The following is a 15,026-nucleotide window of genomic DNA, read 5'->3' as shown; positions in this document are numbered from 1 at the left end:
CACTCTAACCCTTACTGATATCACTGGGGATAACCCTCTAACCCTTACTGTTATCACTGGCGATAACACTCTAACCCTTACTGAAATCACTGGGGATAACCTCTTAATGATGAAGCCCCTGATATCACTGGGGATAATCACCCTGACTGATATCACTGGGGATAACACTCTAACCCTTACTGATATCACTGGGGATAACACTCTAACCCTTACTGAAATCACTGGGGATAACCTTCTAACCCTTAATGATGAAGCCCCTGGTATCACTGGGGATAACCCTCTAACCCTTAATGATGAAGCCCCTGTTATCACTGGGGATAACCCTCTAACCATTAATGATGAAGCCCCTGATATCACTGGGGATAACCCATTCACCATTAATGATGAAGCCCCTGATATCACTGGGGATAACCCTCTAACCCTTACTGATATAACTGTGGATAACCCTCTAACCCTTACTGATATCACTGTGGATAACCCTCTAACCCTTACTGTTATCACTGGGGATAACCCTCTAACCCTTACTGATATAACTGGGGATAACCCTCTAACCTTTACTTATATCACTGGGGATAACCCTCTAACCCTTACTGATATAACTGGCGATAATCCTCTAACCTTTACTGATATCACTGGGGATAACCCTCTAACCCTTACTGATATAAATGGGGATAACCCTCTAACCCTTACTGTTATCACTGGGGATAACCCTCTAACCCTTACTGATATAACCCTCTAACCCTGACTGATATCACTGGGGATAACCCTCTGACCCTTACTGTTATCACTGGGGATAACCCTCTAACCCTTACTGTTATCACTGGGGATAACCCATTAACCCTTAATGATGAAGCCCCGGATATCACTGGGGATAACCCATTAACCCTTAATGATGAAGCCCCTGATATCACTGGGGATAACCCATTAACCCTTAATGATGAAGCCCCGGATATCACTGGGGATAACCCATTAACCCTTAATGATGAAGCCCCTGATATCACTGGGGATAACACATTAACCATTAATGATGAAGCCCCTGATATCACTGGGGATAACCCTCTAACCATTAATGATGAAGCCCCTGATATCACTGGGGATAACCCTCTAACCATTAATGATGAAGCCCCTGATATCACTGGGGATAACCCTCTAACCATTAATGATGAAGCCCCTGTTATCACTGGGGATAACCCTCTAACCATTAATGATGAAGCCCCTGATATCACTGGGGATAACCCATCAACCCTTAATGATGAAGCCCCTGTTATCACTGTGGATAACCCTCTAACCATTAATGATGAAGCCCCTGATATCACTGGGGATAACCCTCTAACCATTAATGATGAAACCCCTGATATCACTGGGGATAACCCTCTAACCATTAATGATGAAGCCCCTGATATCACTGGGGATAACCCATTAACCCTTAATGATGAAGCCCCTGTTATCACTGGGGATAACCCTCTAACCATTAATGATGACGCCCCTGTTGTCACTGGGGATAACCCTCTAACCCTTAATGATGAAGCCCCTGTTATCACTGGGGATAACCCTCTAACCATTAATGATGAAGCCCCTGATATCACTGGGGATAACCCTCTAACCATTAATGATGAAACCCCTGATATCACTGGGGATAACCCATTAACCCTTAATGATGAAGCCCCTGATATCACTGGGGATAACCCTCTAACCCTTAATGATGAAGCCCCTGTTATCACTGTGGATAACCCTCTAACCTTTAATGATGAAGCCCCTGTTATCACCGTGGATAACCCTCTAACCCTTAATGATGAAGCTTTTTTGTGACATAGAAAGTAAGTCCCTGAATCGTTCATTCACCTCTCTTCCCCTGACCACACTTCAAACTAACAATGTTCCACTGACCACAGCAGCAGAGTACCAAGGTGATTAAACCTCCTCATCAATATAAAACAACAGGCTGATTTATCTGCTTCCTGTCTCTAGTGTCCGGCTACACTAAGAGTCCTGTCAATAACAGCTAACAGCCTCATTAGGGTTTAGAAGCTGTTTACAGGCCGTACTACGAGGAAGCTGTTTACAGACCGTACAACGAGGAAGCTGTTTACAGGCCGTACAACGAGGAAGCTGTTTACAGGCCGTAGTACGAGGAAGCTGTTTACAGGCCATAGTACGAGGAAGCTGTTTACAGACCGTACTACGAGGAAGCTGTTTACAGGCCATAGTACGAGGAAGCTGTTTACAGGCCATAGTACGAGGAAGCTGTTTACAGGCCATAGTACGAGGAAGCTGTTTACGGGCCGTAGTACGAGGAAGCTGTTTACAGAATGTACTACGAGGAAGCTGTTTACAGACCGTACTACGAGGAAGCTGTTTACAGGACGAAGCAAGAAGAAGCTGTTTACAGACCGTAATACGAGGAAGCTGTTTACAGGCCGTACTACGAGGAAGCTGTTTACAAGCCGTGGAAGGAGGAGAGGACCTGAGAGAGACGGGACTGTAGCGTCTGGGCAGAATGGCAGCAGAGTGGCCTGGTGATGAGATGAGACAACATTACTGGCTCTGAACAAACATGTTCATTAGGATGATAGAAAGAGGTCTGACCTCTTGATGATGACCCCTCGTATAATGATCAAGCAGCCCTCCTAGTACTGGTACAGCTATAACAGCCCTCCTAGTACTGGTACAGCTATAACAGCCCTCCTAGTACTGGTACAGCTATAACAGCCCTCCTAGTACTGGTACAGCTATAACAGCCCTCCTAGTACTGGTACAGCTATAACAGCCCTCCTAGTACTGGTACAGCTATAACAGCCCTCCTAGTACTGGTACAGCTATAACAGCCCTCCTAGTACTGGTACAGCTATAACAGCCCTCCTAGATGTGGTACAGCTATAACAGCCCACCTAGTACTGGTACAGCTATAACAGCCCTCCTAGTACTGGTACAGCTATAACAGCCCTCCCAGTACTGGTACAGCTATAACAGCCCTCCTAGTACTGGTACAGCTATAACAGCCCTCCTAGTACTGGTACAGCTATAACAGCCCTCCTAGTACTGGTACAGCTATAACAGCCCTCCTAGTACTGGTACAGCTATAACAGCCCTCCTAGTACTAGTACTGGTACAGCTATAACAGCCCTCCTAGTACTGGTACAGCTATAACAGCCCTCCTAGTACTGGTACAGCTATAACAGCCCTCCTAGTACTGGTACAGCTATAACAGCCCTCCTAGTACTGGTACAGCTATAACAGCCCTCCTAGTACTGGTACAGCTATAACAGCCCTCCTAGTACTGGTACAGCTATAACAGCCCTCCTAGTAACAGCCCTCCTAGTACTGGTACAGCTATAACAGCCCTCCTAGTACTGGTACAGCTATAACAGCCCTCCTAGTACTGGTACAGCTATAACAGCCCTCCTAGTACTGGTACAGCTATAACAGCCCTCCTAGTACTGGTACAGCTATAACAGCCCTCCTAGTACTGGTACAGCTATAACAGCCCTCCTAGTACTGGCACAGCTATAACAGCCCTCCTAGTACTGGTACAGCTATAACAGCCCTCCTAGTACTGGTACAGCTATAACAGCCCTCCTAGTACTGGTACAGCTATAACAGCCATCCTTGTCCAGTTTTGGTTTGGTGGTGTTGACTGCATGCTGTGTGGAGTGGTTGCCGTTTATTGGCTGAATAATATCTTCATAGATCCTCCCATTGTCTAATCGCATGCGCTCAGTAATTTCACAAATATCGCGTGCTATGCCTTTCACCTGTATAGTAAAATATAGCATAACCTGGTCACAAGAAAACTATTCGATAAAATACTCCGATTGTTTTGTGTCCCATATGTTATGATTGTCACGCTATAAACCCCAGGTGCTTTCACCTGAGAGAGGAGACAGAGGGGTAAACCGGTATATGATATTATTCGGATGGCACATCAGACCGCACACCTATACCTGAGGAATTGTACATCTACGAGACAGAAGGTAAAATATCATCTAATAAAATACATACAATTGTAAATATAAATGTGTATATTTACAGTATCATCCGATTTTGGTTTGACTATTAAGCCAGAAGATATATTCGATTCAGTGACTATTTTCCACTGGCCATCTCTGATAGAAATGATAGACTGTCATATAACCATTTTATTCGATATAATTGATTTGTGGCTTCGACAGGACAGCATCAATTATTGCGGTAGGATAACATAAATGAACACACGTTTATGCACGAATTCTATCATCTCATATGCGTTTCCCGCGTTTACATTTGCACACATAATGATAGAGTAGGCATACATATGTTTTATTTTCATATTTTCATTGCATGAGCTGTCCTGGTACTTTCCTTGAGTTCGTTGAAAAGTTTCATTTGATTCATGCACCTGCTAAAAGGTGCTGCCCATGTTACAGACACGTGATTTGGGTTACGGGCTCTGCTCGACCCCCTTTCATGATGGAACTCTGCATCCTTCAGACAGTCTGCATGTTCAGGAAGGAATACCTGGAACTATAACTATACTATGTACATACTATAGCATAACTATAACGACCTTCTAGTCTGTAAAACAGAGATACTAAATGTCCTCTGAAATCTGATCCCGGCTGGGCGCCACGTTGTCTGTCTGTTTCTAATTGATTAATCTCCACTTAAACTTTCAGGAGTTTGTTTGCTGAAGCTCAAAGGAATTCCATGTGGAGTGGTGTTTTAATTATTACATAGCGAAAAGTCCATCAATAATTATTATGATGGGATATGGCTCAGTGAATCAGCCTTCTCTTTCTGTGGTTAAACCACGACTACACTCTTATTCTCAAAAGAAACCAAGAGGCTATCCTTGCTTCATATAAGACGCCTCTAAAGATCCTATATAGAAGCCCAAAAGAAGCCCTTTGTATCTGAAAGTGTTGGTCCATAATAGTATGCTACCGTGTTGGTTGGCTAATGAGTTCCATGAGGCAGCACCATCTGGTCAACCGTGCTCCTGCTCGCACAATTTATCCTACACTAATATAGCAACTTCAACAGACCTACTAAAGGCTGATTCAGATTTGATTTGTTAATTCAATTGTTCAGAATTGATTTGTGACCAGTTGTATTTTGGCATGTGCTTTGTTTTCCCCTCCACATGCAGATTTCTGACTGAGAAACTCTCCTGCGTCAGAAGACGTTTTTCTCTCAACGTCAGGGAGAGGTAAAACTATGTATGTATTGTAGAATATAGCCATGTAATTTAGCGATGTGTTCATAACTAAATAAAATAGCCTCGATATACTGCACGTGTGGCCTGACTTTCAAGAAGTACATTAAGGCTACATAATTCAATTCAACCAAAAGGTTTCAGTCCACTTCCAGATGTTGTTATTGTGCTCATGTAGCCAGCAGTATTTTTTAAATAAAGGCATCATGGTTTTATAATTCAACATGTATGTTTACACACAAATCTGGATGTGTAGCGAGGACACATCATGACGTCAGAGGCCACCACCACACCCCGACATTTTATCTGATAGGCTACTTTAATTTGAGACCATAATCAAGCTATGGAAGAAGAAGAATGGAAAATGTTATTAGGAAACAACACTGACACTTTTCTCAATGAAACACAGATTAGATTAATCTAGATTATACTGCAGGGTAAATCTTCACAGATGAAGACACACATGGTCTTTTAATTTAGTGATAGGACTGCAGCATTAAATAAGGATTCAAATCCAGGTCAATTGTGCTCGAGCATTAGCAATAGCCTATGTCACCTCCTAATCTACATATAGCCTAGGCCTACTTGTGATATAACATCAAAATGGCAAAACAGAAAATCCATAGGTCTGCATTATAATTCTCCAACAAAAGCAAATGAAGCCTATTCACTGCTCCCACACGCCCTTCTGCCGCCAAAAGACATGCGGCCTCATCTCTGGCATCAGATGTTGATGATGTTATACTGGAGGAGATCAGATGATGTATTTCAATATGGTAATGACCCACCCCGGGCGCAGTTCATTTGTTGACTGATTTGAAGTTAAACGTCTCTGTATCACTTAGTCTTGTAACTCTTAATTTATAACGTTGTTTCGTATTGACCCTGCGAGGTCAAACAGCTATTCTGTTTTAAACGCATGATTCATTTCACAGTAGGGAGACCGTCACTAACATGACACGTCATGCATTATCAAAATGGACAATGAATTGATTTCGCACTTCAAATGGTCCAGTATAAAATATTGTATTTAGCTCATATTTATATAGTATAATTATCTTCCTTCCACTGGTATTTCGTGGCACACTTCACAGGCCCATCATTACTTCTACACTGGTGCAAAGCGTCCAAATTAAAGTTTCTTAATTGAAAGGAAAATAAACGTAGGCTATTAAAGTGTAAGAGAAATAATACATATTATTTTATGATATTATCTTGACTTAATTTAGCCTATACCTGTAAAATGCTAGTTTTAAATAATCCAATGCATTGAACTAGTAGTGGATTGGTTTAATGAAATAGGCTATTCCTATTAAGTGTAGAACTATTCAATACTTAAACATGTATTCCTCCCTGGCTCAATAAATAATTCTCTCTTTTTTTACCATTGTCATTCATATGCGTATACTCACACCCTGAGTGTGTTTCACGGTGTGACGCTACTATACAGCCTACTCTCTTATAGTCCGAGCTGTACTATTCTAACCCTGTACGGTGGGAAGCTCCTGCCGGTTGATGCTGCTGCCTGGCCGCGTGCTCCGGCGCCTCTGCGGAGGCGAGACAAAAGCTCGAGCAATGACATCTAAATTGGTCTAAAGAGAAACAGATGGGGCTCGCCCTGCGTGCTGCTGTCACGACGGTCCGGTTTAGGCCAAAAACGATCTGTTAATATTTATTAAGATGAAGGCAGGGAATATATACAAGCAAAATGATAATTCCATTCCGAAAACAAACGAATTGATTGATAAGTGTAGTATATTTAATATTACATTTAATGTATTTATTTAATAAAATGCTGAATATTATGTGTAATCAAAGTAGTCTAAATGTAAAGGGGTTTGTTGTATTGACTGAAATCGCATTTATTTGTATTTATAAATATTGACAAATATTTTATTGGAATATCTAGGCTATATTATACCGTTTTCCATCCCAATGACTAAATATATCCAGTCAAACCTGAACCTCTTGTTGGTTATTCATCCTAGTTGTCGTTAATTAATTTAATTATAATCGGTTTGATCCAGTGTTGATGACGTCATTTCACTACATATCAATACTATTTACATCAATAAACTGTTTAGATAATTGATTAGGTGTTCCGGCTACAAACACTTAATCTGTTTCAGATGAACTGTTTCTCTCTTCCGCCCTGTATCGTTAGTGATGGGAGACATGGTGAGACATATGCGGCCTTCTACAATGATGAAGAAATAGCCGCTATTTATTACCTTTTCTCCCTCATCTTCTCCTCTCATCTCCGCTTGGAAACTTGATGGATGGATGGATTTCTCTGAATGTTGTCTATGTGGTCTTTAACGGCCAATTTACGGAAGCACTAAAATGAACTCTTCATGATGACGACAATTAGAAACTTGCTAAATACTCACGCCAGAATACATGAAACCAGTTAAGTGATTTTAACAAACTGCATAATTTACCTTACATGTTCACTACCTAGTCAGCTGACAGAAGGCATCACAAGCATTTCACGACACCCGCAATAACATCTGCTAAACAGGTGAATTTGACCAATGAAATTGTATTTGATCATATGGCCAATCAAGAAATAGTGAACATTTAAATAACATTTAATTGCTTGGTTCCGCTAGAAGCCACTTGACACACGGTGTATTTATGAAACAATGTTAATTTACTAGTCATTCACAGGCCTATTCAATGTTGTGATGACGGCCCATATATGACAAGTCGTACTGTAAATTTAAAACATATTTGGTAGCCTATAAAAGCATTGTTCGCTGTCTTGGTAGAGAAACGTTTTGAAAGGCAAATTTGCTTAGGACAAATAAAATGCAATGTAGAATTACCTGAAGGCATATTGATTAAATGAGTTAGAATTGTTAGCCTATACGCGATTTAGGTTAACAAATGGTTTTAGCCTACTCCAGGTTATGTTTGAGTTACACAGCGCCATGAGTTCTGTGATGTAGGACCGACACCGTGTAAAATAGGCCACAGAGGCATTTTAGTTAGTGACATCGACCTACTTATTGTTCATCTCGTTGTTGGTAAGCCTGCTACATATCTGCCGTTTGTGGATTTGTGAGTCAGAGTCCTCATTCAGATTGGAGGTGTACAGCCCGTCTTTAGCCCGGGGCCAGGCTCCTGCATTAGTCTCTTTAGAGTGTTGAGTGTCAGTTAGTGAAACGTCATTGGCTCCTGGCGGAAAGTATCGAGCTGAAAGAGGGGCAGAGCCACGCGCCAATCACGTCCCGTCCGACACCGCCTGCCTCTAGACACGCGCCGTGTCCTTTAAAGGGAATAAGCCAGAGCGCGCTGCGCACTTACTCATCACCGACTGGTAACTTTCTTTTAGAGAACAACATATATTATCTTCTTCTATATTCTTTTATAGAACAACATATTATATCTTCTTCAATATTCGGAATTAATTTACTTCAGTTTTGTAAGGCAGGTGGTTTTTAATGTATCGGTTGTTTTGGGCGAGAGATAAAGGATGTCTTTATTTTCGTAACATGTGGATTTCTGTCATCACGCTATAGAGGAGGTGAGATATCCTATTCTGTCCACTGTGTAACAATTGAGGTTTGACGTGTATTATTGTGTTATTAGCCTACATTATTATTTTTGATATTATTATAATTATGTTTATTTGTATTATTATTATAATAATAATTATTATTATTGTGAGTAGGCCTGTTATTATTATGAGTCTTAATATTAGTTTTGTTGCTATCGGCATCAATGAGCAATAATTATTAGAATTGTGTTATGTTGAAAATTAATTCGGGTCTAAATCTGCTGAAAATCACTAGCATAACGAGCACATTTTGCGACATAATATAGAGCCTTTTATTTTAAAATATCTTGCACAGTAAAATACCTCGACCTTCTCCACTGCACATCTTCTGTCAGTAGGCTATCATGTCGTTGATGTGTATCTTTTCTAGGCCCTGCCGGGATGACCCTCACATGTCGGTTTGATCTACAGGTCAACCTGTATTTTGTCCTATAATGTTACGCGTGCCAAATTACATTATTATTCAGCAGAGTTCACACCAAGCCAGGTCATATATTAATATCATACATACTATTAATAATTGGTTCTATACTGCCTCTCAGAATGAGGTGTTATATAGCCTCCAGTGTTTTGACCAAACATTTGAAGTACAAAATATGTATTGACATCAACGAAATGGAAGTTCTGTTAAATTACAATTATTTTTATTTTTTATTTCGCCATGTTCAGTTGCAATTCTATAACGTTTTATCAACGTTGTACATTTGTGGGCTATCAACAAATGACCCCCAAAGTAAAATAACTATTGATCTTTTTTTACGAGTAAAGCCTAATGATTCTCTATAATTAGCCTCTATAATTCTCCCAGATGTGCATTGTTGAAAACAGTTCGGCTGCTTCTTGTCTTTGATGCAACATCGTGTCTTTAAGCTTTAAAGTCGAATACGCAGCGGGCTCAGCGGGAGTTGCGTATAACTTCTCTGCAAAATGCGAGAAAATGTTGAACATTTGAAAGTTGAACATTTAGCGTCTACAATACAAACTTAATTTAATGTTTATAATAAAATAATATAAATAAGAAACATAAGAAAGCATATGTGGTATTGCTATTCAATCATCGTCAAGTTCTTCACCATTAGGCATATATTTTATTTTGATAATGACACTTTGATATAATTAAAATAGTAATAATAAGCATGATATTTATTTTAACTGAAAATCTGTCTGACTGATGTGCAGTTTGAACTTAATGTTAATGTGTGTGTGGTTTCCCAGCAGAGTATCATCCAGACAGACAGACTGACAGGAGGACTGACTCCACGGTAACACAACCTACTTCCTGGTTACCAACACCAGCGCTACCATGACCACCCCCCCCAGCTCGTTCCAGCAGGAGCCCCTGACCCCCCCCAGACCCCCCCACTCCTCCCTGAAGCCCAACCAGGTGGGTCAAGTGGTTCTGTATGGTGTACCCATCGTCTCCTTGGTGATTGACCATCAGGAGCGGCTGTGTCTGGCCCAGATCTCCAACACTTTGCTGAAGAACTACAGCTATAACGAGATCCACAACCGCCGCGTGGCGCTGGGTATCACCTGTGTTCAGTGCACCCCTGTCCAGCTGGAGATCCTGAGGCGAGCTGGCGCCATGCCCATCTCCTCCCGCCGCTGTGGCATGATCACCAAGCGAGAGGCGGAGCGGCTGTGTAAGTCCTTCCTGGGGGAGAACAACCCCCCCAAACTGCCTGACAACTTCGCCTTTGATGTGTCACACGAGTGTGCCTGGGGTAGTCGTGGTAACTTCATCCCAGCTCGCTACAACAGCAGCAGAGCCAAGTGCATCAAGTGTTCCTACTGTAGCATGTACTTCTCTCCTAACAAGTTCATCTTCCACTCTCACCGTACTCCTGAAGCCAAGTACACCCAGCCGGACGCTGCTAACTTCAACTCCTGGAGACGCCACCTGAAGCTGTCAGATAAAACCCCTCCTGATGACCTGGCATTTGCCTGGGAGGACGTGAAGGCCATGTTTAATGGTGGCAGCAGGAAGCGGTGTCTACCCTCATCTCACTGCTCCCCCATGGGGCCGGGGAAGGTTGTGAACTCTGGTCTGCCCCACATGATGACCCCTGACCTGGTCCAGAAGAGGAGCCGCTTCGAGGAGGAGGAGGACCTGGATGGAAGCAGCCTGTCTCCCCATAAGAACCCTCGCAGCTACCCGGTGATCCCTGTGCCCAGTAAAGGGTTCGGCATGCTGCAGAAGTTCCCCCCCACCTCCCTGTTCCCCAACCCTTACTCCTTCCCAGCCTTCAGCCTCTGTCAGCAGAAGAAAGATGACAGTGAGGTGGCTGGAGGACAGAAGAACACTGGTCTATCAGGTCTGCTGTGGCCCGGTCGTAAAGACACCTTCTACCCTCCGTTCTGCATGTTCTGGCCCCCTAGGGCCGCTGGGGGCCTCCCAGTGCCCACCTACCTGCAGCCACAGCCGTCCGTCAACACCCTATCCTCATTGGCCGAGAGCCCTTCCCTCAGGCAGGCCTTCCTCGACCTATCAGAGCCCTCACAGCCAAGGGCAGGGCCAGAGATGAGGGCCACACCCAGGTCAGGCCTGTTTGACCCTGACTCCTCCCCCCTGACCTCTGACCTGCGCCCTGTGACCTCAGAGGGCTGGCTGAAGCTGCTGGATGTCCCGTCTCTCCAGGCCAGGAAAGCCTCCTACCACTCAGCCTTCCGACCCGTCGTCAAGGATGCAGAGAGCATCGCCAAGCTCCATGGAAACCTGGAGGAGTTTGGTTCGGATCGCCACCTGTCCCCCGCCACCAGCTGCAGCTACGCCTCTGAGAGCGGAGGAGAAGGGGAGGAAGAGGGAGAGGGAGGAGAGAGTGAGGAGGAAGGAGAGGTGGATGTGGAGACCAAGCAGGATGAAGAGGAAGAGGAAAGCTTCAACAGACCAACCCCACCACAGACACACAGCAGCCTGCACCTCCGAGGGCTGACCGAAGGATCAGGACCCTGGGAGACCCGAGAGAAAGAGGCTGTCACCTTCCCCTGCAGCCCTGCAGATCACAGCCAGGACCAGAGCAGTACAAGCCTGCCTGCCTCTCCTCCTGCTCCCCCTGCCAGCCTCACACTCTCTCTCCCCAGCCCCACACACACCCCGCTGCCACTGGAGGACCAGGCCTACAAAAATGTAAATATTCCCTTAAGGCACTTTAACTAATTATTATTTAATTGGCGCTGTAGGCTGGCTGATGTAATATGCATAAAGAGATTGATAGTGGCGTCTCCCTGAAGAAATGAAACATCCACAGTGCCCTGATCCCTGATAATAAGAACAGTCCGGTATTGTTTAATGGTCACATTATATCGGTTCTCTCCTTGTCACTTTCTGCCTGTTAGCCTTTCTAATCTGGAACCTGTCGACTCCACATTAACAAGGCTAAGGGAGTTGGTCCCCAACCAGGGGAAACAGTCCTGTTGTACTAATACAAGTGAGGAGACATTCACAGTCTAATAACAACACTAATGAAGAGACATTCACAGTCTAACAACACTAATGAAGAGACATTCACAGTCTAACAACACTAATGTAGAGATATTCACAGTCTAATAACACTAATGAAGAGACATTCACAGTCAAATAACACTAATGAAGAGACATTCACAGTCTAATAACAACACTAATGTAGAGACATTCACAGTCAAATAGTAACGTCAATGAGGGAGACATTCACAGTCTAATAACAACACTAATGTAGAGACATTCACAGTCTAATAGTAACGTCAATGAGGGAGACATTCACAGTCTAATAACACTAATGAAGGAGACATTCACAGTCTAACAACACTAATGAAGGAGACATTCACAGTCTAATAACACTAATGTAGAGACATTCACAGTCTAATAACACTAATGAAGAGACATTCACAGTCTAATAACACTAATGAAGGAGACATTCACAGTCTAATAACACTAATGAAGAGACATTCACAGTCTAATAACAAAACTAATGAAGAGACATTCTCAGTCTAATAACAACACTAATGAAGGAGACATTCACAGTCTAGTAGTAACGTCAATGAGGGAGACATTCACAGTCTAATAACACTAATGAAGATACATTCACGGTCTAATAACACTAATGAAGAGACATTCACAGTCTAATAACAACACTAATGTAGAGACATTCACAGTCAAATAGTAACGTCAATGAGGGAGACATTCACAGTCTAATAACAACACTAATGTAGAGACATTCACAGTCTAATAGTAACGTCAATGAGGGAGACATTCACAGTCTAATAACACTAATGAAGGAGACATTCACAGTCTAACAACACTAATGAAGGAGACATTCACAGTCTAATAACACTAATGAAGGAGACATTCACAGTCTTACAACAATAATGAAGGAGACATTCACAGTCTAACAACACTAATGAAGGAGACATTCACAGTCTAATAACACTAATGAGGGAGACATTCACAGTCTAATAACACTAATGAAGAGACATTCACAGTCTAATAACACTAATGAAGGAGACATTCACAGTCTAATAACAAAACTAATGAAGAGACATTCTCAGTCAAATAGTAACGTCAATGAGGGAGACATTCACAGTCTAGTAGTAACGTCAATGAGGGAGACATTCACAGTCTAATAACACTACTGAAGAGACATTCACAGTCTAATAACACTAATGAAGAGACATTCACAGTCTAATAACACTACTGAAGAGACATTCACAGTCTAATAACACTAATGAAGAGACATTCACAGTCTAATAACACTAATGAAGAGACATTCACAGTCTAATAACAACACTAATGTAGAGACATTCACAGTCTAATAACACTAATGTAGAGACATTCACAGTCTAATAACACTAATGAAGAGACATTCACAGTCTAATAACACTAATGAAGGAGACATTCACGGTCTAACAACACTAATGAAGGAGACATTCACAGTCTAATAACACTAATGAAGAGACATTCACAGTCTAATAACACTAATGAAGGAGACATTCACAGTCTAATAACACTAATGTAGAGACATTCACAGTCTAATAACACTAATGAAGAGACATTCACAGTCTAATAACAACACTAATGTAGAGACATTCACAGTCTAATAACACTAATGAAGGAGACATTCACAGTCTAATAGTAACTGTGATGAGAGAGACGGTCCTGCTGTATTGATGCTACAGGCTCAGTATGGGAGGGAAACACTTGGAATAGTAACACTACTGGCTTCCCATTGGTTAGTAACACTGCAGGCTTCCCATTGGATAGTAACACTACTGGCTTCCCATTGGTTAGTAACACTGCAGGCTTCCCATTGGATAGTAACACTACTGGCTTCCCATTGGTTAGTAACACTACAGGCTTCCCATTGGTTAGTAACACTACAGGCTTCCCATTGGTTAGTAACATTACAGGCTTCCCATTGGTTAGTAACACTACAGGCTTCCCATTGGATAGTAACACTACTGGCTTCCCATTGGTTAGTAACACTACAGGCTTCCCATTGGATAGTAACACTACTGGCTTACCATTGGTTAGTAACACTACAGGCTTCCCATTGGATAGTAACACCACAGGCTTCCCATTGGATAGTAACACCACAGGCTTCCCATTGGATAGTAACACCACAGGCTTCCCATTGGATAGTAACACTACAGGCTTCCCATTGGTTAGTAATACTACAGGCTTCCCATTGGATAGTAATACCACAGGCTTCCCATTGGTTAGTAACACTACAGGCTTCCCATTGGTTAGTAACACTACTGGCTTCCCATTGGTTAGTAACACTACAGGCTTCCCATTGGTTAGTAATACTACAGGCTTCCCATTGGATAGTAACACTACAGACTTCCCATTGGTTAGTAACACTACAGGCTTCCCATTGGATAGTAACACCACAGGCTTCCCATTGGATAGTAACACCACAGGCTTCCCATTGGATAGTAACACCACAGGCTTCCCATTGGATAGTAACACTACAGGCTTCCCATTGGTTAGTAATACTACAGGCTTCCCATTGGATAGTAATACCACAGGCTTCCCATTGGTTAGTAACACTACAGGCTTCCCATTGGTTAGTAACACTACTGGCTTCCCATTGGATAGTAACACTACAGGCTTCCCATTGGATAGTAACACTACATGCTTCCCATTGGATAGTAATACTACAGGCTTCCCATTGGATAGAAACACTACAGGCTTCCCATTGGTTAGTAACACTACAGGCTTCCCATTGGTTAGTAACACTACAGGCTTCCCATTGGTTAGTAACACTACAGGATTCCCATTGGATAGCAACACTACAT

The 15,026-nt window shown here is 42.5% G+C and overlaps 1 protein-coding gene across 3 annotated transcripts in view; it reads left to right on the top strand.

The window, feature by feature from the left end:
- The first annotated feature begins 8,410 nt into the window (after positions 1 to 8,410).
- LOC124047993 (SKI family transcriptional corepressor 2-like) overlaps positions 8,411 to 15,026 on the top strand; it is a 43,204-nt gene continuing 36,588 nt past the window's right edge. The window contains exons 1-2 of one of the 3 annotated variants that reach the window (XM_046368356.1): positions 8,411 to 8,720; positions 9,969 to 11,880. In XM_046368356.1, the coding sequence (XP_046224312.1) occupies positions 10,057 to 11,880 (1,824 nt within the window). In that variant the 5' untranslated portion in view covers positions 8,411 to 8,720; positions 9,969 to 10,056. The remainder of the gene's footprint in view (positions 8,721 to 9,968; positions 11,881 to 15,026) is intronic. The other 2 variants (XM_046368358.1, XM_046368357.1) reach the window with 2 other exon arrangements.

Source organism: Oncorhynchus gorbuscha, linkage group LG11 (genome assembly GCF_021184085.1).
Source record: "Oncorhynchus gorbuscha isolate QuinsamMale2020 ecotype Even-year linkage group LG11, OgorEven_v1.0, whole genome shotgun sequence".
In the NCBI taxonomy this organism is placed as follows: domain Eukaryota; kingdom Metazoa; phylum Chordata; class Actinopteri; order Salmoniformes; family Salmonidae; genus Oncorhynchus; species Oncorhynchus gorbuscha.
Note: the sequence above shows the minus strand (reverse complement) of the source record. Positions and strands in the feature narration are given on the sequence as shown.